The following is a 25,525-nucleotide window of genomic DNA, read 5'->3' as shown; positions in this document are numbered from 1 at the left end:
ACCTGACCCATCACACTTATGTATACTACAATATTTTCAAAATTCAATAAAAATATGTTTAAAAAAAGAGTATTCTTTGTTGATTTTTTAGAGCCACAAACAAATGTCCAATCACCTCCATTTTGTTGGGATGAAGCCTGATATCTATAATCCTGGACAAATAAAACAAAAACAATCTGCATGGCAAGATACCATAGAGGTAAGACAGAAATAGTTTTTTTTGTAATCAGGGTGAACTGACCATTTTAATGAAAAAACAAATGTGAAAGATTAAAAATTCTGTTTGTTTTATTTTTTTTTCCACGAACATCCATCATATCAGCAGCAGTCAAACACCAGCAGATACCTGATACCTGATTGAAAGTTGATATCAGCTTGATAAATCAATAACTGTCTCTGTAACACTGAGAGATATCAGAACACTGCCAACACAAATACTTCCAAAGCCTGTAAACTGAAGGACAAACATATAAATACAAACACGCACAGTTCAGTTCAGCAGTAAACTGTGAGCATGCATTTGCCTGGTGGCAAGTCAACAGCCCAGTCTGTAAGAGCTCCTTCCTTAATATCAACAGGAAGCTCCTCCTCCAGGAAGCTATTAACAGGTTATAGGATCATGTTCACAACACATTCAAGACACACACACACACACACACACACACAACGGTGCTGGTGTGTGCACTGTAAAACAAGGTCTGTGTGCACTTAGTGAGATCGGAGTGGAAGTGAAGGTGGAAATTGGATGTTAAATGTTTGCTTGTGACTCACTCTCCTGCTTTTGTACACAAAAGGTTTTGCAAGTTTTTTTTGTGCGTGTTGTTGTTGTGTTTCCACTTGAAAACAGTTTGAGACATTCAGAGGACATTTTCTGTGAAGTGAGGTCACTTTTGGATTCAGTTCAGTTTGATCCACACAGAGTCTAAAACATGATCATTTTATCATGTTCAGTGAGGACTTTGAAGGACCACAATTTAGTGGCATCTGACAGTGCACTTGGAGAGAGCAATATAACTTGTCTCACTCTTCTCTTGTAGGGGATGAATCTTGCAAAAAAAACCAAAAGGTTGCATCTAGAGCCAGTGTTTAGTTTGGCCGCTCTGTGCTGCTGTAGAAACATGGCGGACTCCAAAGAAGAGAACCCACACCCTCCGAAGATATAAACAACTCAGTCTAAGGTAACAAAAGTCCAACAACTCTTATGTTCAGGGGATTATACACTAGTGAAGACACACTTACGAATATTATATTCAATTACTGCTATATTCTACCAATAAATTACCATAAATCTCACACACTGGCTCTAAAGTCAAATTTGACAGTTCATGCCTGACCTTGAAAACAGTTGACAGAACAATCTCAGCTCAGGATCCACAGACTGGATCTTTCTGGAGTGTTCAAGATCATGATCTGTGGAAAAAAAAAAGCTCAACCGAGAACATAAGAGTAAGTGAACCTTAAGTTAAGCTCAGTCTGTTCTGTCATGTAGTCTTTTCACTTTCCCTCTCATTAACATATCTGGTACAGTTCCACCTCTAAATACAAGCTAAAATGAATCTTCAAATAGTTAGCTCTTACATTTCTGACAAAACTTGTAAAAGGAAATGTATCATCTGTTTCCAAGCAAACAAATTAACTTCTTTGGTATGTTTAGTTTAGTATACTATGATGCATAAGAGCAGAACACAGGTAACTGAAATTTATAGTGATAAATTTAGATTTATATTGATATTAAACAAATAGTGATTCAACTGATCATCCTGCAGACTGAGAAACTAGTACTGACATGTCGCAGCTGTGTTTCATTTTGATGTATTATCTACTTCTGACATCATTCTCTCTACCCTCCTAAATTAAACTGTTTTATGCAGCTACACAGCTACAAAGACCAAAAACAGACTCAGACAAGATACACTAAGAATAGACTAAGAATAGCTGCATTTTTACTAGTCTTATAAGTCTGACTGGCAATTTTTCTGACCATATAAAGTGCATTTGATTCATATTCCGGATCATAATTAAAAAAGTTGAGATATAAAGCAAATAACGGTGTCAGAAAGTAGTAGAAACTGAGATTAAGTTCTTGTCCAGTAGTAGTCCCTGTATTGAAAGAACTGTCAAGGATCTCCCAAGTACATGAAGACAAAACAAGCAAAACAAGTGTGTGGATGTAACAACATGGAAATAGGCGGGTGCTGTTCTAAAATAATTAAAATTTTTCTTTTGAAATAAATGTTTCTGTTTTTGTACTTCGCCATTTTATGCATCTTTTTAATGTCACATGAAAACCCCAGGTCCTCCCCAGTCCAGAACTGGTCCCCTCTCTCAGCAGGCTGCACTGCTTTACGTAACTGGGAGGGAGAAAAAGATGCATGAGGAGGAGAACCAGTAAAGCCAGAGAGGAAGTGAAGGATGTGGTGGGGAGAGCAAACAGCAGCCAGCGGAGAGCTCCCCCTTTGTGTGGCTTTTTTACTGCTTCCTCCTGACCCGGCCGCATCGCTCACCACATCTCCGCCGCTGGAAAAACATAAACAGCTAAAGTCTCCATGCTGGGCGAGTACGAGCCAAAACATTTCACAGCCGCTGGTGGAGACGAGAGGCAGTATGACACGTATCACATGAACAAGCTTTACCGCATAACAAGCAAGAGTCACACGGCTGTATGGAGGCACACTACCACCTGCAAAATAAAAATGACACATGATAACTTGGGGATGATGAAAATTAAAATACTTTGGGTAGACTAGCATGTTAAGAGACACAACAGTATATTAAATATTAAGCCAAAATCTTTAGATAATAAGTTACAATGCTGCCCCTGACCAGTTATGAGATACTATGTAAATCTCTCTTGATACTATGTCATGTTGACAAAACATATTTTATGAGACACTGGTCCTAAACAGGACATCTCGTAAGTCTGACTAAGTATCACTAACCTACAAACGGCTTGTGTCCATATAGCGTTTTTTTATGAGCATCAGTGTCAGTTTTCTATTGATCCCAACAGGGCTGCTCCTTGCTCCTGACTAATTTGAGGGGCTGCTATGAGCTTTCATCATCCACTGTGTTGTAAGCTTGTTGTTAGTGGTTCAATAAACGCTCTGTTAATGTAGCGTTAAGTTAACCTTGCAAATGTTGCCCTGTGAACATTGGTTCTTATTAAAAAAAAAGTTTAAGGGGTATTATGAGCCTTTGTCTGGATAGAGATACAGGCAATACTAATAACATTAGTGGAATACAATATCATTTATTCATATAAATTATATTTATATGATGTGTATTTGAGGCAATATGTAGCACCACTTGAGTTAAAAATTACATGGCATCATGCAAAGATGCAAACAGATCACAATCAATGATGTTATTGCAGAAGCAACAGAGTGCTAAAACACGGGCTAATACACAAATGTTCACTGGTAAACACACACACACACACACACACACACACACACACACACAGAGGTCATACAGCAGACAAGCACCGTCTGCTTTCATAGCTGCAGCTGTCCCAATTGGATGTAACATCCATATCGATGCACACACACACACACACACACACACACACACACACACACACACACACACACACACACACACACAGAGCCAGTGGAATGTCCCAGCCAGACTGTGCTCGGTTGTACAGCTGGATATCCTTAAGAGGTGAAGACAGACAGAGAGAAAATATGTTGCTATTACACACACACACACACACACACACACACACACACAAAAACGACCCCAGCCCCAATCCTGATTAACCCACTGACCCCTGAGAGAGACCACCAAGGTGGACATTTAGAATCGCACACAGGCACACATATGTACATAGACACAGACAAACACTCGTGCAGCAGTCTTTGGGGTTAAGCAGTACAACTTCATTTGTGTGTTTGTGCTGCAGTCTGATGGAGGACGAGGTCATCCTCAAGTGAACTGGACAGGTGATCCATCAGTCTCCTCGCTCTCTGTCCTCCGACTCCCTCCTGATGATCGCACGTCCTTGAGAATTTGGGATTGGTTGAGGAGACACTCCTTCAGCTTGTCCTCAGTCAGGGTGAGACGCTCCTCCAGCACAGAAACAGTCTGTGTGTTTGAGGAGTTGGGATGGGAGGGGGGGTACAGTAATTACAAAGCAATCATAAAATAATTATAGAAGAAGAAAATCAGAGGAGCAGAGATCAGTCTGAGTGCCTTGAAATCAATCCTGTCACCATTATGGAAACATACCATAAGAGCTAAAAAGAGAGAGAAGAGGCAAATTACCTCTGCCAAAGAGTTTTTTTTCTTTTCTTTGTCTGTTTGTCAGCAGGATTACAGAAAAACTGTTGGTCTGACTTTTATGAAACTTGGTAGAAGGATGTAGCACGGGCAAAAGAAGACCCCATTAGATTTTAGAGTGGTTCAGAATCATGGGGCTGGTACACAAATGATTTTTGTTTGTATTTTTGTATACTTTCGATAACATGGCGAGATAGGTCATTTGTCCTAGGAGGAGGTCTGTACTGTACAGTGCCTTTCTAGTCACTTCAGTCCAGTCTCAAATTCAAAATAAATACAGTAGCAAACTGGCGTGACCCCCCCCAAACTGCTCCAGCGAGCCAAAATCATGTGTCTACTGTGTCGAATAGTGACACCTGTTCAAACAGGGGCAGAAGGGGCAGGTAAACCATAAAACCTACCTGTACTGGTTTCTGTGTTTGTTTTTTAAGTCTTTATTTACCTTGGTAACAGATGCTGCAAGTATGAGGGAGGGGATTAATAACTTGCTTTGACTGACTGACTGACTTTGTCATTAAGAAAATGCAGATAAAAACCTTCAGAAAGGTTTATTAACGTTCAACTGTAAATTGACAGTTTGGACCTTTACTAATAACTGACCTGAGTGAGAATATCCAACTGTTGAACAATGTGCTGCAGGGTAGAGTCCAGACCCAATGGATGACCAGAGAGAACTTTCAGTGGGTGCGTCTGCCCCCTCTCCTCCTCCTCCTCCTCTTCCTCTTCCTCTCTCCTTCCTCTTCCGCTGATGCCGCCCCCAGCCTGGTTCCCAGCAGTTGCACCTGCCCGACTGGCACTTTTGTCTCCCATCCATCCTTCTGCTCTTGAAGTGCCCACGTGACGTGGGGGCACACCATTGGAGTGGTGACTGCAGACAGCGGCCTGCGTGGGTGTCAAGTGCGTCCGACTGTTTAAGAGCTGGAGATGAAAGCGAGAGAGAAAGAAAGATGAGACTTCAACTGATTGATTTTCAGTGCTATGTGCTCTACATTTGCAGGTGTTTTCTTTGACATAAGTGCTGTATTAAAGTGAATTTTGCCCTCATCAAACGAATTGTATTCCAGGAGAAACCCACTGTAAATCAAAACACCACTGTGACATCCTGACATTTAATTGAGGACATGCCACTGAAAGCAGCAGGCTATCAGAAATAATTCCCCATTAAAAGGTGCCTCTATGTGTCCGTTCGCCACCTTTCAATTTAATGTGCTCACTCATACTGTTAAACTGCATTTGAGGCATTTGAAACAGCTTAAATGTCTTAAAATGTTCGGTCTTTGTAGCGTGTAAATGTGATTAGCAACTGAAGTTGAAGGGAAGTAAAAGTGCTGAAAGGAGCTGAAGAATGACTTTCAGATTAAGTTCTAAAAGGAGTATGATATGTAAGTTGAAGTGTAAGTGCTGAAAAGAGTTGTCTGAAAGTTGATATCTAAGCAAGTTAAGTGTAAACACAGTTGAAGCGCAATTACTCATAAGTTAAAAATGAAGGAAGACATTTAATGACTAAAAAGCAGTTCAACTGTAGGCACTAGAAAGAGTTAAAGTCCAAATAGAACAGCAGTATATATCTTCTGTATCATGATACATTTCCAACTGAAGGACGATGGGCAGGTGGGAGCCACTGGAACTTTGGGTGAGTGTGTCATAACCTAATGTACCATGCTGCTGCTAGTTAGCTAACTGGTAAATCTCAGCTCTGCACTGCTAAGAGTTAAAGACTTGACTTGATGCTTTGTGTGAACATACAGTGACTGATGGGTGGATGTCATGATATAACAGGTAGAAATTGTGGGTAAGCAAGGTCCTATTTTGTTTCACAGAAACAGCCTATATTGTTAAATATCTATAATATATGCACAGTATGACTGGGGATGTGACCTAAGGGTTAAAATGGCATTTTCCATTTCATCTTGACTTTAAAGTGAAGGTAGAAATTAAATTAAAATCTCAGTTACAGTGTATGCACTGTATGGTGTTAAAGTTTCAGCTGATAATAACACACCATGAATGGAGCCTGAAATATCTAACCTACTTTATTGCTGTTTCAATTGTACAGAAATCAAAGTGGGAGGGAGAATAAAGCATTGGAGTATTAATTAGCCTGGCTAATATGCAATAGCGATACATAATGCTTTGCAGGGTTAGCCAACATCCTTCCTGTCTCATTGTTCTGTCAGTGGAGTAGGCCTTGAGCCTGTTTAAACTTGGCAGACTGGAGGAGGTGGATGACTCACACTGCTGGATTACTGACTGAACAGCAGACTTTGTGACTGACGGACTCACTTGCTGGCTAGAGTCAAGTTCACAAAGTTATTTGCACTCTAAGGCAGGAAGACCTACAGAGAAAATTTACTTCAGTTTTATTTATTCCTTTACTTCTATTGATAGTGTTCATGAGAAAATGATTTTCCTTTCCATGAATCATCAGTTTAAAAAAATAAATGGCAAGGAAGCCTGAATAAAGAGAGAGAACACAGTGTTCACTTTAACCAGGGACACATTTTCCTCGTTCATCATTTATGCAGGCAGAGACAAACGAGCATGACTTCACATTTAAATAGTTTCACACATGCACATCAGTAGCTTAAACAGTAAAAGCACAGTTCTCTCCTCATGGCTGCTGAGAAGCTCCTCTAAAGAGTTTGCTGCTCATGGATTTGAACTATCAACTTTCTAGTCTGAAGATTTCTGCTCCAACTTTGACTGACTTGACTGAAAGTGTTCAGCTACCATGACAATCAAGTCAAGTTAAAACAAAAAAAAAAAAGTTTCATAAACTGAATTCAAATATATTCATTTATACTGATGTACAGGGGATAGAAGGGATAAGCGATTTGTTTTTATCAGCACCATCTGAGCTCTTTAGCTCAAGCCAGTTTTTTACATCAAGAACCTCTACAGTAAATTGAAAACAGATTATGGACCCTCAATTTGAGAAGCTTTCATCTCAGGAACCCCCTGTGAGTCAGTTTTAGGCTTGAAGATAAATTCTTCATAGTCAATCAATGATCAAACTAGGATCAGTAGAAATTACAATCAATCAAAACTAGAGACAAATAATCAATTAGTTGTCAGCTATTATATTTATTCCTGACTATTTTGATGATCATTTATCACTTTGAGTAATTAGAAAAAAAACAGCTCCCTATAAGATAATATTTTGTGCTCTTTTTAGTATTCTGTGACAATGAACCAGATTTCTTTGGGTTGTGGACAAAACAAGACATTTGAGGACATGTCCTTGGTCTTCAGCCTTTCAACATTTTTCACCTCTTTTTTAAAGACCACACAACTAATCAATTGTGGGAGAAAATAATCAACAGATTAATCATCAATGAAAATAACCATTTGTTGCAGCCTTAATCAAAGTGACCAACTCTATTTGTGTTGTTCCAACTTCCAAAAAGTGTGATAAAAGTTAAAATTATTACTCAGAACTATTCCTCCTTTTGCTGGGGACCCCCTGCAACCCACTTAAAGACCCATATTGGCCCCTGGACCACAGTTTAAAAACCACTGCTTTAGCTTGCTGACTTGCATTACTGTTTTTGTTACAATTTAAATACAGACTGTGAAACTACAGACAATGATCAATTCGAATCAAGTAATACTTTCAAAACTATTCAAGCTATGAGCATTTGCTTGAAACAGCACAAACCAAAACACAACCATGACAGCTGCACTCAGATGAGTGTCTAGACTCTACTCATAAAGTGAAGAAAAGTTGGGTTTTTGCCCAAAATAATAGTGGGGTCTTATGTGAAAGGTGGAAAGGGGCAGGTGGTGCATGGAGTGCATGGAGAGGGGCAGAAGGGGGGATACATGAGGGATGTGCCAGGAGGATGGAGGAGGAAGGAAGAGGAGGGTGAAGAGGAGGAGGTTGTCACACATTCCTGGCCTAATGCATGGAGCAATCGATTCCGGCTTGCTTCCTGCGCACTGTCCTCACTTCAAAGGGAGCGTGGAGGGAGGCAGGAGAGGGAGGAGGGAGGAGAGGAGGAGTGTATGAGTGTGTGTGTAAAGAAAGGAGGAGGGAGGGTTACTTTTAACTCTTGAGTAGAGGTGAACAAAGCCGTCAGTGTGAGGATGGCGAGTCTCCCTTGCTATCTATACTCATTTCTCTCTTTATTTTCTCCTCTCTTTAACCATCCCCCCGCCCCCCCTACAAGCCACATCTGGCCAACATCTGCTCAGCTCATTTACGCTCAGCAGATGCAGACCTCCATTGCTCTGTAGCCCCCCCTCTGCCAGGAAGTTTGGGTGCAATCAAACATTTAACAGGCAGGGTACCCCGGTTGGCCTGAGTGTCAAATCAATCATCACACACACACACACACACACACACACACACACACACACACACACACACACACACACACACACACACACACACACGTTAATGTTAAAACACACCAAAGCGCACACAGTATAGATTATATGACATTACCGATCCCTGCGGAAGCAGCAGCAGAGAACTGGGCAAAGAAATAGAGTAGTTCAAAAGAAAGCATAAGATGTGATTATAACAAAATGAAATTTTGAGAACTATGGAACACATATCTCATCTGACAACATAACACACAAGTTAGAAGCATATGAAAGTGCTCAGTGGTAGCTATAACCCCCAGCTGCAAAAAAAAGTTGAGACACTGTGCGAAGCGCTAATAAAAATGGAATGCAATGATTTGCCTTGATTTGATTTACCTGCTTATTTTAGGAAGACAATGCCAAGCGACACTGCACATGTTAAAACAGCGTGGCTTCATTATAAAAAAGTTGAAGTACTAGACAGGTCGGCATGCAGTCCAGACCTGTCGTCTATTGAAAATGTTTGGTGCATTATAAAGCACAAAGCAGGACAATGGAGACCCTGGAATGTCTCATATATCAGGCAAGAATTATTTCACTTTCAAAACTTCACAACACTTACTGAGTGCTGTTAAAAGAAAAGTTGACGTAACAGTGCTAAACATGCCCCTGTCTCAGCTTCTTCAGTATGTGTTGCAGGCATCCAATTCAGAATGAGCCTCTACATTAAAAACAACAAGTTTATCAGTTGGAATATCAAATACCTTGACTTTGTAAGGTCTTCAAATGAGTATAGGCCTAGCTCGTAAAGGGTTTGCAAATTCTTGCATTCTGTTTTTATTTGTTTTACAGCACGTCCCAACTTTTGTGGAACTGGGGTTTGTATTTACTCTATCAGGTACACAGAAGAAGGTGCAAAATCATGCAAACATGCAGGTCTGCACTGATATTCTATAGTCTATTTAACGTAATCTAATGTACTAACGAAAACCCCACACCAGCCAACAATTTAGACAGCAGCTCTGTAAGGACACTGTGTCAGTAATGCAAAAATAAATGCAACAAGAGATTAATTATAATACTTTCAAGGCACATAGAGCTAAAGCACAATATCTAAAAGAACCTCATAATTACAAGGGTCATTTCTGAGATAAAAGCATCTCTGTTACGCTCCACGGAATGTCAGGGGTCATGGCTCGCTGTAACCGTGGTCTGTAATGGCAGGAATGTGGTGATGGCGTGCTGCCAGCCCGTTTTTTTTTTTATGCAATGGGAGATGAGTGGGTGGTTAGGCTGGAGTGGCAGAGTACAGCAGAGCAGAAACTGGCTGCTGTGATAATAAGGGGGCAGTGGGAGCGACATGACAGTGCTCCAATGATGACGGTGAGGTAACAATGTCTTGTAATGTCTCTACTTTTGCTGCCTGTCTTGGGACTATGAATGGAAATTAGCATTCTTGCCCAAAATCCAGCATGTTTACATCTTGTATTTTGATACTGATCTTCATTAATTACTTATGCACTGCCCCCGTGAAAGACCGAAAGGCAGACAGGTAGAAAGAAAGGCTATTCAATGACTATTCATTGCTTGTTCATAACTTTACGTAAGTGCAGCAGATTTACCTTACATGGCAATGTCATCAGAAAAGCAGCCCATGTTAAAATGTTAACAGTAGCTGTGATGTTTTCGATCAAAAGGATTCTCAATAGAAAACAGATCAAAAATAGCCTCCCCTCCATTTCTGAATCAAATCACAGATGTCTGATCAAAAACATGATTACCATGAGCACCAGAATTAGCTCCGCTCTCTCTTTTGGCAGGAAACCTCAGATAGTGTGACCCTTACATAAAAAAGCTGTTTGATCTTAATTGAAGGGCCTCTCTGATGTTGCGCCTCCCTTCACGAGCCACCCCACCATCCCCACCCCACTCCACCTGAAGCCACATACTCATCTTCAAAAAAAATGCCTCATGTTTATTACTTATAATAATATAATTTAAAATGCTTCTCACGAAGTGAGCAATGATCTGCCAATGTAGATAATTTAGGCTGCACAATATAGTAAAAAAGTCACATTGAAATTATTTTGGCTAAAATTGTGAAATGTGAGACAATTAGTAGGAATGGTCATTTTTGCAGTATAATTTTCATTTTTTCCAGAAAAAAAAAAAATGCATGGACTAGCCCTTCAGGAAGAACCCTTTTGGAACTCTTATTTCTAAGAGTGTAGTTATTACAATGGCTGGTTAGTCACTGGTCATTCATTTTTTACTTCAGAAATTGCTCTTGCATGTCACAATGACAGACCAGAGAATTAGTCAACTCAGTGGAGTGGGCAGATTCAAAGACTGACGTTGTCGTTGTGTGTCATGTTATGAGAAGCAAAAGACACTTCGAATTTAGGCATCTAAATTGTCTGGACTGAGACACATCTGTAGACATCTAATTGGAAACTCATTTCAAACTACCTTTAAATGTGGCTCGGATCAGATTTGCCAAAACTTACATTTCTTGTGTTTTTTGCTGTCCAGACTTTCTAGTCAAAGAACAGATTTGGGATGGCAGTTTGAACAAGGCCTAAGCGTCATTATACATGGGCAAATGATAATTCTTTAATTTCCTTTTTCTATGTATGTACAATGTCTCACTTACACTTGTAATACTGCCTAATTCTCACATTTCACTAATCAAGAACTTGAATACACAAGCTCACAAAGGCAAAAAATACACATACGCACATCTCTTTTCATTTTTTCACTGTCCAATAAGAAATATTTGTGATCTACCACCAGAGCAGTGTGAGCGCTTCAAACAATCATCCAATCAAACAGGTCTGCGGGTGGTTCACTCTGTTGCTCGGTGTGTCACACACAGGAAGCAGACTATTAGCAACTGTCAGGCTCCATCTGTTAAGAAAGTGGTAAATAAACCACTGCTTTACTTCCTCCCAAGTCTTTTATGCAATGTCCCATGATGAGACTGCAGCATGGCTTTATCTGGGTGGCTATGAATGGTAAGAGAGGAATGAAAATCAACTGAATTAAAAAATACACCTCTTTATGTGAGTGAATATTCATTGCGAGCATTATTTTTTATCAAAAATCTGATGCTGGCTGCTCTTCATCATCTACATCTGACATGCTGGACATGATTCAGTTTGATCGCTTGCATACTTGTCATATTATGTAATGTCTTGGAATAATTATGATGGAACAATCTTATGAAAATAAATAATAAGAAAAACATTAACAAAAGTTGTCGTTGATGTTCCTAACCTTTTTTAACTCTGTGCAGAAAACGGTCAAGTGTTCAGAGTGGACACAGAGCACTGCCATCTGCCTTTGAAACTTTTTTTTGTCTAACTCTGGTGTGAACCCATCCCCTAACCTCACCACTCCTTTCCTGTATTAGACGGCTGGTACTGAAACTGGTCCTGTGATGGTAAGGAGGCGTTTCCTGGTCACAGGATTCCATGTAATGTCATTAACAAAGCAGGCTCCATGGAGGGAGGAAATCCTTGTTAAGAATCAAAGGAGGCATTATCTGGCCCTGACCCTCCGCCCTGGTTTCACTTTTTTATTTTTGCAGATCAACAAACACTTGCACACGCAAGCAAATGGTTGCCCTCTGGACACTAACACACATTTTGTCAAACAGACATATATAATGGCAGGCACAGGCTGCCATACTACTGGCTGCCATCTGTATCAAAAGACACACACACACACAATTATTCACTAAACAACTACCACACACCCAGACTCACACAGCTGGAGTCACTCTCCAGAGTCTTTGCCTTGATTATTAACAGCAGTCAGGGCCCTGCTCCTCTCAACACGCAATCACATAATTGCGACCCTCTTGAACTTGTTGCGACTCTAAGCTGGTGTAAAGACCAAAAAAAGGCACTGCATTAAAAGAGGGGCTGTATTGTTGTAGAAGCAACGGCGTTTCAGGTACCAGTGAGACGAGGAAGTACGATCCCGAGTGGTCAGTTTGACTTGAGTTTTAAAATCCTAATCAATGTTGAAATTGAGCTGCATCAGGCACCTTCAGGAAACTTAACAGATTTTCATCTCTCTAATCTCAAACATGCACACACTACAAGATCTGCGAGTAATGGCTCATCCCACACCACAAGATATTATTAATATTACAATGTCAGAGGGAACACAATCTCAGAGGGGACGTGATCTCACATGATCTCATGGGAAAGCAGATGTAAATGAAACAGACTCACGCTGTGCAAGAGCTTGCTATAGTGAAGCTTTGCAGTGAGAAAAAATAAAGGCAGAAGGCCAAACAAGTCTGGAAGAGAAAACGGTTGGGGAAAAACAATCAACAAGAGTTGTCTATTGCTCAGCAAGAACTGGAGATGAGATTTTATATCTCTTTCAAGATCTGTCAACATTAGTATCAAAGGCCACAGAGTTAACCATTGTTTGGCAACACCATAAGTTGCCCAGCTTTTCTGTCTTCTTGTAGACTTGTCTCTCCCATTGACTATTGTGACTCGCTCAGAAAGTACTGACTTAATAATCCAGATTTAACTTCTAAATATCAGACATGTTGATATCTTGAAGTCTGAACATTGGTCCTGACCAAGATCCTGGACCGGATTACTTTTTAGACTCTTGGGTCTATGGACAATGCTGTCATCTAACAACACAACTGAGTTACAGACGTGGTGCAGAGACAAAAAACATTTTAGACTTAGCAACGATATCATCGTCCATTGCGATGTTACACTGTGGACATTGTCACATGCCAGTTTGGCAGACATTGCCCAACACTAGTCAAGAGGGGTGAATTTGAAGTAAATCATCTAAAAAATTCCTGTAGTTTGAGCACAGCTTGATATGTTTGGGAGTGTATTACCAGAAACAAACTTATTATTTACAACTCTGTCTTGTCAGAAATTCTAGCAGGTATCCCATCCCTTACTAGCTCCAGCTCCTTATCCAAAGGAGAGGAGTGACATCAACAGCCCAGAAGTGAGCTGTTGTAGGCAAGAATCAGTTTGCCAAGACAGTTGCCCTGAGGGCAGTGGGGCCCACATTGCTGCAAGAGAACACAGGAAATAAGATATAAACAGTACAATGTACCGTCGCGACTCTCTATAACATCAATTCGATCCAATTCATGCCTTTTAGTGTTCATTACGTGTTTATATAATACATGTTTTAAGGACTACAAACTGCACTGCAGATGTGGAACAAGAACTAAAACGATCCCTTCAGGCAACACCGCTTCATGAAATTACAGAAATTACAAGGAAACAGTGGATTGCGGTTAGACTCTAGTTGTAGTTGCTGAGGCAGTTTTAGGCCAACATTCAGACTGTCATTAGTGCCGTATGAGAAACACAGTACTTAGTAATTCATTTGAACGGGGACACTCCATTGACACAGCAGCAGTGCCAACACAGGGTCCCTAGTTAAACAACATGCAACTGTCTGGCAAAAAAAAAAAAAAAAAACTGAACCTCACTCCTCTTCTGCTTCAAGGCAATGCAAGTCATCTAGACAGACTCTGTGATGGCCACTGACATAGCACACATTACTGGTAGACTACCCTATAACAGGAGTGCTGTATTTCTACTGTTTACCTCATGGCTCATGTGACGAAAGATAAAATTACTGTAACTATGATAACATTTCAGATGTAAAATCCTGACTCACTATTAAACACTACTATTCATGGGATGTTATTCCCACTACTCAACACATCCGGGGTGTACTACAGAGACCTTTTTTATATTCCAAGGGTTTTACTTAGAACCCACTTAGGGGTTCTACTGGGAACCCTTTCATAGAACACACCCAGGGGGTTTTATGTTGTATACATGCGGAAGGAGCAGGAACAATAGTATTTGGTATAGCATAAGGAGGAACAGTAGCACTAGTACAAGTAATGGTAACAGCAGCAGCAGTACCCTGTGTAGAGGCTGACTGCTAAAGGTGGAATCAAATATAGCTGTCCTGAAACAGTAACCTGCGTCCTATGCGGTAAAGTACAAAAACACACACCGCATCCTCTGTCCCTGACCTTTAACCTCTAACAGGAAGTCAGGTTGCAGGTGGAACTGGCAAGAGATCTAAAGCGACTGAAGGCTCCATTTCCTGTAGGTGAGACACCACATCAGAGGATTCATTTTCCATTCATCTCTGTCACACCTAATTGTCATGTACCCAGGTGCTTTATCCACACCCACGCAATGTCATCGTGGCTCTTCAAACAAAACACACACACACACACACACATACAGTTAAGGACGCTCTCACCCACATATTGACAAACCAACTGACACACCAATATATATTCAGACAAAGAAAACAGGCAAGCTCACAGTCACATGGACACATACACACAAGTCATAAAACTATAATTTAGCTGGAACCGCTGATCTGATCTAACAGGATCTTAGTCAGAGGTGTGGCGACGTTGATGTTTTTAAAAAAGCCTGAGCTGAAAGACAAGCAGGAAGCCAAGAGGAGTTTCATGTGGCTTTGAGGAAGTGGATACATCCTCTTTATTTCTCACCCTCCCTCCTTTTTTCTCTCTCCTCTATCTGCCTGTCTCTGACATCCGCACAGCAGCCACCCACACACGAAGACGAAAATATCCTGCTCGGCGGCGAATTGCCATTAAATACAGTGTGTTTTCGGACCGCATCACACACACATGAATGGGGACAGTAAACACCTCGACCACGGGCAATAAAAAAAAACCCCAGCACCGTCCTGTCGTGGTTCAACAGCAGCTGAACCGGATATCTCTAGACCTGTTGTACACATATGCACACACAATACATACTGCGATGCACATTAGGGCTTGCAAGCGCACACATACCACACACAAAGATAGCGATGAGGCTAATATTGATATATAAAAGCACATAACACGCTTAATAACGCAAACTGTAGAACTGCAAAACACAAGCATACATAGGAGCCTGAACTCACAAACATCTTTATAGAAACATATTGCACACGTATTACAAGGACATGCACAAGTAACCAATTTTCATATCAAGAGAAACATTCCACGTTCAATCCGAAATGCACAGACAAACAATAATTCCTCCACAAAAACAAATTCTATTGAATGAATTCAGCGCTGCAGCAGTTCATTCATGACAAATTCTCCACACTCCGAGGCTTTACATAACAAGGGTTGTTGTTGGCTCTGTTTTTGTACCACAGTGTCAGCATTTATTTGATAAGTTATGCATAATTGCCAGTTCTGGACGGAAGGTGTGGATTCAATCCCGATGGCGGACAAGACATATTCCTGAAAATGTGTGAACGCCGCCAGATGGAAACCGAACAAGTGAGAAAGCAGGGAAAGGAGACAGGGTTTTATTATGTAATGGATAAAGAATTGTGTATAACTCATATTCTATTACAGAACACAGATTCAATGAATTATGTAGCCTTTGGGTTGAGAAAATGCACATCCTGCTCAATGCCATGGTTTTTAATTTGATTGCATATACACTAGAGATGTCTCGTTCAACAGATTGGTAACAGTTCAAATAAAGCTAGTGTTCCACATTAACAATGGCCCGATGTCCCATGACCACAAAAAGGGACTCTGTGACCACCAAATATTCCATATAGGTGGCCCTCTTGAGTTTTATCCCCGTACGGCAAGCCTTCACCAACAGAGCATTACATTCCCATAAACATCCTGTCTTCTTCACTCCTTTTAGTTCAACATCATATGAAAACACCTAACAGTACATCTCACCACCTAGCTACCGATATATCAGCGCACAAATTTGAGGACATATGGCTACACTACACTACACAAGCAAAGAGGAGGGGTTGGAAAAAAGACCAGTGCAACTGTGGACATGGTTCAGGTTTGAAAAGTCAAACAACAAGCAGAAACTGATAATCTGCAAATCATGTCAGATGATGCTGCTTATAAGTGGTGGTAATACTTCATATACTTGAGAAAGTACTTGTATTTAGACTTTGTATATATATATATTTTTTTATTTTTATTTATTATTCCAGATTTGCAATTAAATGTTCTTAAAATACCTCTGAACTATGTGAAACATGTCCTATTAATACAGTCAAGAGTACAATAAGAGATGCTATGTAGTAACAGTGCTTTACCCCTGCAGAAGTATTTAGATTGAAATTTAAAGAAAAACACATAAAATACCATGATAAATATTGTTAACGTCCATGCCTTAAATTACACTGTAATATAAATTTTAGGCCATACTGCCCAGCTCTAAACAGGTCTGAAGGGTTAGCTAAGCCTCCTCCAACTGCTAGCATGATCCCTACAGAAGAACCAGAAACACAAAAGGTTGACTATGAAAAAAACAAAAATGTAACCCAGGATTTCCACCAGATGCGGCTTTGTGACATTGTGTGTGTGCCACAGTTTTCATTCCGTCATACGAGTGACTGCAATTTCCACCAGCAGCGTTTCAAAAGCATTTCAGCAGCGGAGACTTTTGCCCATCTGATTACGTTTACTTGCTCTGATTTTGTTGATTAAGTCCCCTTTCCTTGCTCTTTGCGCTTCTAACATGGATAGACAGGCTACATAGTTTAGTCATTTAATTTCTGTGTCTTTATGATTGTGAGTCTGCATGGGGTCTTTTATTTTGAAAATTAAGTGGATTCTTCCTGCCTTTTCCATGCCTGACTTCCTATCCGTTTGACCTGCTCTGTGCTAATTGATGCGCCACTTGACAAGTGCTGCGGCGCAGCCGTGACACAGCGCAGCCACGCCTGGTATAAATTACCGGTAAGAGTGACTGGAAGCAGTTCAGTCCAAGGGAAAATTGGACAACACAGGTGTCACAGTTACGGAAAACTGTTTTAAGTTGATTTAAATAGCTTTTTCTGACATTAAAACTGTGCAAATTTAGGGTCTAGTTAAAATCTGATCCTGTCTGTACTTTGTTTTGTCATGCTAGTATAGCAGTATTTTTCTCCATAATGACAGCTCTAAACAGCCAGCATTTCACTGCATATGTGAGAGAAAATTAAAGTATTTGTATTAGTATTTGAGTGTGAAAAAATCTTGGACTGCACCAGTGACTGACTCTGTTCTGACACCTAGGTTGGGAAAATTCACTATAAGCTCAGACGATAATGAATCTGTTATTTCTTGTTCCTCTCGCTCAATAGCAAAGAGCAGGGCAACCCACTGACCGCAGCTTTAACAGTTTAAAATGACAAACATCGCCTGGAGTGGGTCGTATCAGCTGTGGCCAATTAGACTTAACTCTATGAGTAACTTGATGGCAGGCCAAAATAAAACTTGGCTGTTGCTGGGTAAAAGTGATGTCTGCAACCCGGTGTCTGCACTCAGCCAAAGACTGTTTATGAGATAAAAGAAGAATCTCTCTGTAAAAGTGTCTAACTCTGTGGGGAGTTTCTATAATTCCAACAGCTCTAACAGTGATGCATCTTTTTAGTGGATGATATCATGTCAAGTTGAAGAGTCACATTCTCCCAATTAAACTTCCATCCATATCATATCAATAATGTAAGCTTATCAACCTTTTAGGCATTTGGCTTGAGTAGCTGGTGAAAAATAAGGTATGTCAGATTACTCAGGCTACCAGAGCTGGAAATTCTACAAATAAAATAATGATTTTAAGTCCATGGAAATTATATAATGAACTTAACTTACAGGTTAGGGTTGTTTTTTATTATTCATTTTTTTCAGAATTTATTAAAAACAGCACAAGGACACTGGAAGTCAGTCACAGAATAATAAAAAGAAAGTTTTTTTATTATTTTGTGATAGAGATACTACTGAGATACTAACTTTTCATTTTGAGACAGTAAGTTAATATTTTGAGAAAGTTTCTCAATGAAACAAATGATTAAGAGGATTTCATAACATTGGTGGTAATGGTCTTCCATTGAGATACACAGCGCATTCAACAGCGCCATGAAGACGGAGACTGGCATATAATGCAAACCTGACTGTCACTGTTAACAGAGACTCTGATCTGCAGTGTAAACCAAAGATCTGGGTGTAGGTTACATTGGCCTTCTAGGTCAAAAAGTTCATACCTCTTTCCATATTTGCACGCTCCCTTTCTTGCATTCATCGCAAGTGCTCTCTGTCACACTTGAGTAGCTGGTTTTCTAGCGGTAACCAAACATTGCTTTAGTGCGTAGCGTTTCACTTGGTGGCGCCCGATCAGAATCTCAACATAAGACAATAGAATCCAAAAACTGTGTTGACAGGACAGAGGCAGAGGAGAAAACAGCAGACTCAGCTGCAGCAGTGCCAGCAGCGCATCAAGTGCACTGTGGCTGCAGGGTGTATCATTTCTTGATGGGTATAAGGCTAAACGGCGAGGGCATGGTGCCCCTGGCCGTCATGGTTGTGGTGAAATTCCTACCCTGGGCTGTACCTGTTAATTTAGTATGTCAGGTAGTGTCTTATGTGATATGTGTTTTGCAGTAGCTCACAATATGTCTTGCCTAATGACAGGTTAAGTATTTTTAAGTGTTGCTTTGCCCAAAATAAATATGATGTATCAGCTGGGGTTAACATAGGCTGCTGATCAATGAGTGGAGTTCAATCCCTGTGGTCCATGCAAATACAAAGGAGATGCAGAATTGAACTGTAATCTCTCTAGTTTGTATTTATTGGCAGTCTACTGGAATATTAGATACTGGGTGAAGAAAGTGAGAGATACAGATACAGAGAAACAAAATGATTTGAGTGAGCCAGGAGACAGACAGAGGATGGAGAAATAAAGCAATTAAAAAGAAAGAGAAAGAGGAGGAATGCTGTATACTGGTATGAAGATGAACTTGACACTCTGACCCACTTCTGCAGGATGAATGAGTGAGCATCTGTCGCCGAATCCCACCAACAATGAAGATGACTCATCGCCCGGCACTGCTTAGCTCACAGACAGAAAGGGGTAGAGAGAGGTAATGAAGAAACACAGAGAGAGGCGCAACATCATCTCTCTAATCTGTTTTATCGCTCACACCCAAGAGCAAGATGTTCATGATGTTTTCAGAGGAAGTGATGAACATGTGGATAGGTGGGACCCTCTGAACAATCAAAAAACACTAATCAGCAAGAAATGCTTCAGTGTTTAAGACATGCATTGCAACTGAGACCACACTTCCATTCAATCAACACACTTAACACCTAACAATATCAACCAGGGATGTGTGCAATTAGTCGATTAAACGTTGATACCGTCGCGAGTTAGCACCAGAAATGCTAGTTGGTTAAACTAGTATAGTTGGGGCTGCAGCTCTGGCAGGTGGCAGCCCACCTCTCCCTGCAATGGATGTTGTAAACCAGCAAGGGGGAAAGTGGCACATAATCTTGTAATATTATCACGATTTGGTAGTATTTTCATCTGGAAAACAAAATTAAGGTTGTATGTAGGCTGTGTCAGAATAAACGGGCATACAACCATTCAACCGGAGCAATGTAACCAAATTCAGCAATGGCATATGGACAATAACCTGCAAGGAGGACAGGCTGCTGGAGCTAGCACTGATAAAATTTGCCACACTCTGCAAACCAATGCAACATTGTTTACCTACAGACACTGTGATCCTTGTTGGTCTGAAAAGAAAGCGCATTTACTGAGTTGTTGTCATGTTTTACAGGACGATGAGCAATGTTCATAATGCACGGCAATAAGTGCCACACATTTCAGCTGCACTTAATTTACGATTTGGTTACTGAAAAATGTGATTAATGGTTTGAAATGGCTCTTAATGCACTTTTTCCCCCAGACAGTGATTTCTTCATTTTAGACCTGTCATCGAGTCTTAATTAAATTTTCTGCTTAAGCGACAGGGAAATTAGTCTTCAAGAACATACTAAATATAAACACGCTCTAATCAGGCACCATGTTGTGTTTTAATGATGTATCTTCTTTATTACAGAGTAGAATTTAGCAGACCCATCTGGATCTTTAAAGCAGCACTGAACCAGTGAGAATGGTCTCCAAACTTTGAGCTCTGGAGCAAGATTTGCTTTAGAACGTCATGAAACCAAAACAGAGCCAAAGGGAGAATTAATATTCAACTAATGTTCATCAGGTGGCTGGAAAAATAACTGTAAAAAAATCATCAGCTTTTATCAACTTAATATTTAATTTTTTAATTTTGTGTTTAGTTTATTATGCTGCCCTCAATAGGCCACAAAGTACATTTCATCAGCATCAAAGCCACTAAAGTAAATTAGAAAGATCTCGAAAAATCTTCAGAGATACTGTTTATATATTCCAATGCTTATCAAGAACTTGAAGTAAGAAAAGAGACTGTGCATAAGGGTTTATACAGGTGTGTATTTTATATTTTACTATTGATCAACATAAAGTATCGTCATTAACAACACTCTTCTTTTTTAACACTGCATTTCTAGTCACTAGATTAGTTTAGTAGCCAACGGATGATGGCCAAAGAAAGTTTTAGTTTTAGATAATGTTGAAAGGTTTTCATTCCGTTGAAGCTTAATGGCTCATTAATTTTTCAATACCACAAAAAAACAAGAATACAATACTAACATCTGAAAGTATCGAAAGTACCAAAACTACAAAGAAAAAAAAAAAAAAAAAAAAAAAAGGAAAAGGTATAAGTACTCATTCAAGACTTCAGTTTAGTTAAATCTTTATTGTTCTGCATGGAATTTTGGCATGTAGCAAAACCAGACAGTGTTCAGTAGCTTTAACTGTGCCAGCATTGTGTGCAGGTCAGTTTTTTTATTTTTAATAAAAGAAAAAAAATCCTGTTTTATGTGCCTAGGGCTGTTTTTGTTATACTAGTATTGTATCAAAGTTTAAAATTCTGTTATCATGACAATCCTAATTGATAGATTTACAGATTCCCACTCAGACTAAAAATGGATGCAGTATTGACAACAGAGGGCTTTGTTTAAAAGCATCCTCCAAAAAAGGTTGGTCAGTGTTCATTAAATATGATCAGGCACTTACAGTGTTGATATGGAAACAGGCTTTGTTGGCCATGAAGTGGATTGTTTTGGGACCACGAAACAGCTATTCAACCCTCTCTCCATTTCCCTCTTCTGGTCTGAGGACGCCTTCAATCCATCTCCTCCCCTTTAGGAGAAATGAGTCACACTGGAACACAAGTCGTGACCACTGCCTGTTTAAAAGCCCTCATTATCACCAGTTGCTTAACTCATAAACAGCAGACTAAGTTTGTGATGAAAGGACTACAAACCCTTGATTAGTTAAATTCGAAACATGATCTTAAGGAAATGGCTTGATTGCAAGTTTCACAGCGGCTGCAAATGTAGAAATAAAGACAGCAGTGTGTTTCAGCGGCAGTGGCTAGACAGAATCTTTTGGTAAAATAATGCAGACACATTTCTCTGCTATGGTTAATATCTTGTTTAACACAGTTTACCAACATGAAAAAGCAGCCATTTCCCTCTGACATCACACTCAGAGTGGGAAGCTCAGATGTTGTACTGCTGTATTCCAGAACAAAATCGGACAAATCATTATCATCTCAGCACTTCCTGATTAATTAGCAACTGAAAAAACAATGGACAGTGAAAAGGGACACAAGGCCATATTTCAAACTAAAATAACATATTTTATGACCTATTAGCTAGTGTATCTAACATTAGCATCCTGCCACTTCCTAGCTAACATTACAATTTGATAGTGTGACACAATACGATATGAAAGGTGTAAACAAATTAGTCCATTGATATTTCAGAATTAATTTGCCTTTTCCTATCGTATTATGTAATCAAATGATAATGTTAGCTAGGAGGTGGTTAATGCTAACATTAGCAGTTGTTTAACAGTGCCTAATGTGTTATCAAATATCTTGTTTTAGCTTGAAATATTTGCAATGTCAGATTCTCACTACTTATTGTGTTTTCAGGTGCTGATCAGAAGACACAATGCCTGCTATGTAAATATGATGACTTGAGAAGGTCTGTATCTGGCCTCAAGTCCCACCCACCACTGCTGCTTGCTAGATTGCCTCAGTCAGACCAAGACTCCAAAAATCAATGACTTGCTACTGATATCACAATGGTAAGTATAGTTAGCCTCCTTTATTTGTTTTTGTTGTTTGTTAGCCTGTAACTAGAAGTAGTTGACACAGTTATGCTCGCTCTAACTGTCTGTACTGACAAGTCTGCTCTGCACTGCAGGTTTCAGGTTGCTTTACTTGCATTTACATTGGCTTTCAAATTTGTTCCGTACTTGTCTGGAGAAAGTAAAAATACCTGTCTAGCCTCTCACTTGCCTTACCAGTCAACTGCTAGTTAAACTATTAAAATATTTTGATAATTGATTCATTGTTAGTATTTTTTCATTTAAAAAAAATGTTGTTTTTAAGCCTGTCGATATGGTTTCTCTGTTTCTTTCCATATTAAACTGAATATCTTTGGGTTTTGGTCTGACAAAGATGGTTAAAGACATCACCTTAGACTTAGCAGTAGGTTAAACATGACAATTAACTTTAGTTTTTGTTGTTATTTGATGACCACTAATAAAACAATTAGTACAGGGGGCAAGTACAAAGTGATTTCGGGTGAGTAGATTTCTTACCTGGTCAGGCAAGTGAAAAAAAGAAAAAACATTCACAGTAAGCCCTGCAACATTTTTTTTTTTTTTGCATGGGGGAGATCTTTACATCATAAACACATGAAAGTCGGATGCATGAAGTAAAAAAAAAAGGTAAAAAAAAAAAAAGCAACTGTTAACAAAACAACATTATGATCATAGGCCACCACAGACCTGCAACTGAAATAAAATCAGAACTGATAGACCATATGTGCAGGTGGTCTGGTGAATCTGTAATCAGATCACAGTCACTGTCAGCCAGGTGTTAATGCAAGTAGTCCCGCTCGCCTGCCTTCGTGAAAAAGTGTCTGCCCATGATCCAGTGTCCTTGTGCCCGCTTTTAAGAGGACACTCCATCCACTTACATAATAACATCATGCCAAAGATGAGTCATCACCATAGGATACAGAGATTAAGGTTCCTGCAGCTCCCATGAAAAGCAGCAATGCTATCATTTTAGGGACGTGACAGAAAACATACATAGATACAAGAACACAGAACCTCAGACAAACACAGATGCATAAACAGGCACACTAAGTTATGTCTAGTTATGTCAAATGACCGTGTTTATCAGGAAAGAAATAGAAGGTAAGGTGACAACTAAAACTACAGCAGGTACAGAGGATGAACCTTGAACTACAAAATAGATTTGCAAAATGCAGCATGGTTGAAGAACACCACCTTCACCCAAAGGTAAATAGCTGTGATCTTGAGAAGTAGTTGAACAGTTTAGCGTAATCTTGTCAATAATTAGAACTGAACCATGTAAATGATGCGTTTGCATGTGTTTGCTTGTACGTAAATTTCCATGCTGAGAAGAGGTCATTCATGTAACAGTGAGGTTCGACAGGCAGGTTGTGGTGGAAATAAACAAGCATGTGTGGCAGTGTGGCTATAATGCATGAGAGCAGGAAGCTATTAACATGGCATTACCAGACCAACAAGGGGCAGGAAATTAAATTTGGCTGCCTCTTAGAAGGTTACGTCCCAGCCCTCCCTTGTGGTGGGTAATTGATTATCATGATGGCTTCCCACAGCTCCTGTGCGCCTATATATTTTCTACTCAAAGATTCCATGTTTCTACAGTTTTAGACAGCAAAGACTCATCCCTCAGCTTTGATGGGCTGCAATATATGGAATCTTATCTTAATAAAGTCATTTTTAAATTTAAGCTTACTTGACTGACCTGGACAAGCATTTTGGAAAATGGGTCACACGGTGTGACAGGAGAATCTTAGTTAAGAGTTATGTTGTTGTTAATATGCCGAAGAAAAGAGTAAGTACGACTTCTGAGCCCACCTGCATTCAAATTAACAAAAGCCTGTTCAAGGCAGGAACACAGTTATTCTGCCTCATGCCACAAGTTGACCTAACAGTTTTGAGACATGGTGACTGAAACCAATAGTGTAAAATTTAACCGAAGTTCAAGAGTTGGATATATGTTGTTTTCACTGGGCTTCTCCTAAGTGGAGAGTAAGTACACAAGCATAATAAATTGTGTATCAAAATTTTATTGCTCAAAAATGAACTTTAAAACAGAAATATCAGCAATATTGTAAACTTTTGCATCACTTAACTAATTTTGTGAAAATCAAAATGTTGAAGATACAATACACATCTAAAAAGCAGTAGCTCCAGCAAAGGTCAGACATGTTTTACAGCAGGTCTCAATAACGGTAAATATTGTCTGACTCAAAGTTTGTTGATGATTAACGTCAATCACCACTTGGGTCATGTCATGACTTTCTCTTCAGCAAGATAAGAGGCCAAAGCAAACATAACCTACTCATACCTGGATTATGACCATGGCAACAAAAGGGTACCGAAATTTCTACACCAAACACGATGTTGATTTGACTTAAGATTAACTGTACCGTGTCAAGGTCACAACAGACAAAAGAGTGGGTCAGCTGTGGGCCTTGGAAATTTTTACTTTGATCTGACAGTCAGGTGATAACTGAACAATTTACTTCAGACCTCAATGACATCAGAGAGAAATGGATTGAGACAAAAAGCAAAAGCAAGGGGGAGAGATACAGGAAAGTAAACTCGCCATTTAACCAGAGTATGGTTGAGGTGGCAGAAACGTGTTTTCCCGACAAGGCTGTATTTCGCTCTGCAAACACCCACAGAGCAAATACAGTCATCCTGAAGTGCACATGTGCTTTGGACGCCTTAACCCCAATGGATGCACACATACACTAACATCGCACTCACCTGGGACATCAGTGTACACACTCACACATGATCACACCCTTGCATATACACCCACAGACAGTTCTAGCCCTTGTCCTGATGCTGTTAATTGTGTTTACCATGAGGTACAGAGCCACTATTTTGTGTTTAACTTCAGCCAG

The 25,525-nt window shown here is 39.8% G+C and overlaps 1 protein-coding gene across 1 annotated transcript in view; it reads right to left on the bottom strand.

The window, feature by feature from the left end:
• Positions 1–3,250: 3,250 nt before the first annotated feature.
• The window catches only part of poc1b (POC1 centriolar protein B), a 53,280-nt gene continuing 31,005 nt past the window's right edge, over positions 3,251–25,525 (bottom strand). Inside the window, exons 11-12 of the mRNA XM_084734946.1 lie at positions 4,882–5,199; positions 3,251–4,086 (exon numbers count right to left, since the gene is read on the bottom strand). Of these exons, the coding sequence (XP_084591072.1) occupies positions 3,928–4,086; positions 4,882–5,199 (477 nt within the window). The 3' untranslated portion in view covers positions 3,251–3,927. The remainder of the gene's footprint in view (positions 4,087–4,881; positions 5,200–25,525) is intronic.

The sequence above is a fragment of the Lutjanus erythropterus genome, chromosome 13 (assembly GCF_056507025.1).
Source record: "Lutjanus erythropterus isolate fLutEry1 chromosome 13, fLutEry1.hap2, whole genome shotgun sequence".
Lineage (NCBI taxonomy): Eukaryota > Metazoa > Chordata > Actinopteri > Lutjaniformes > Lutjanidae > Lutjanus > Lutjanus erythropterus.
This window is presented reverse-complemented; position numbering and strand designations above follow the sequence as displayed.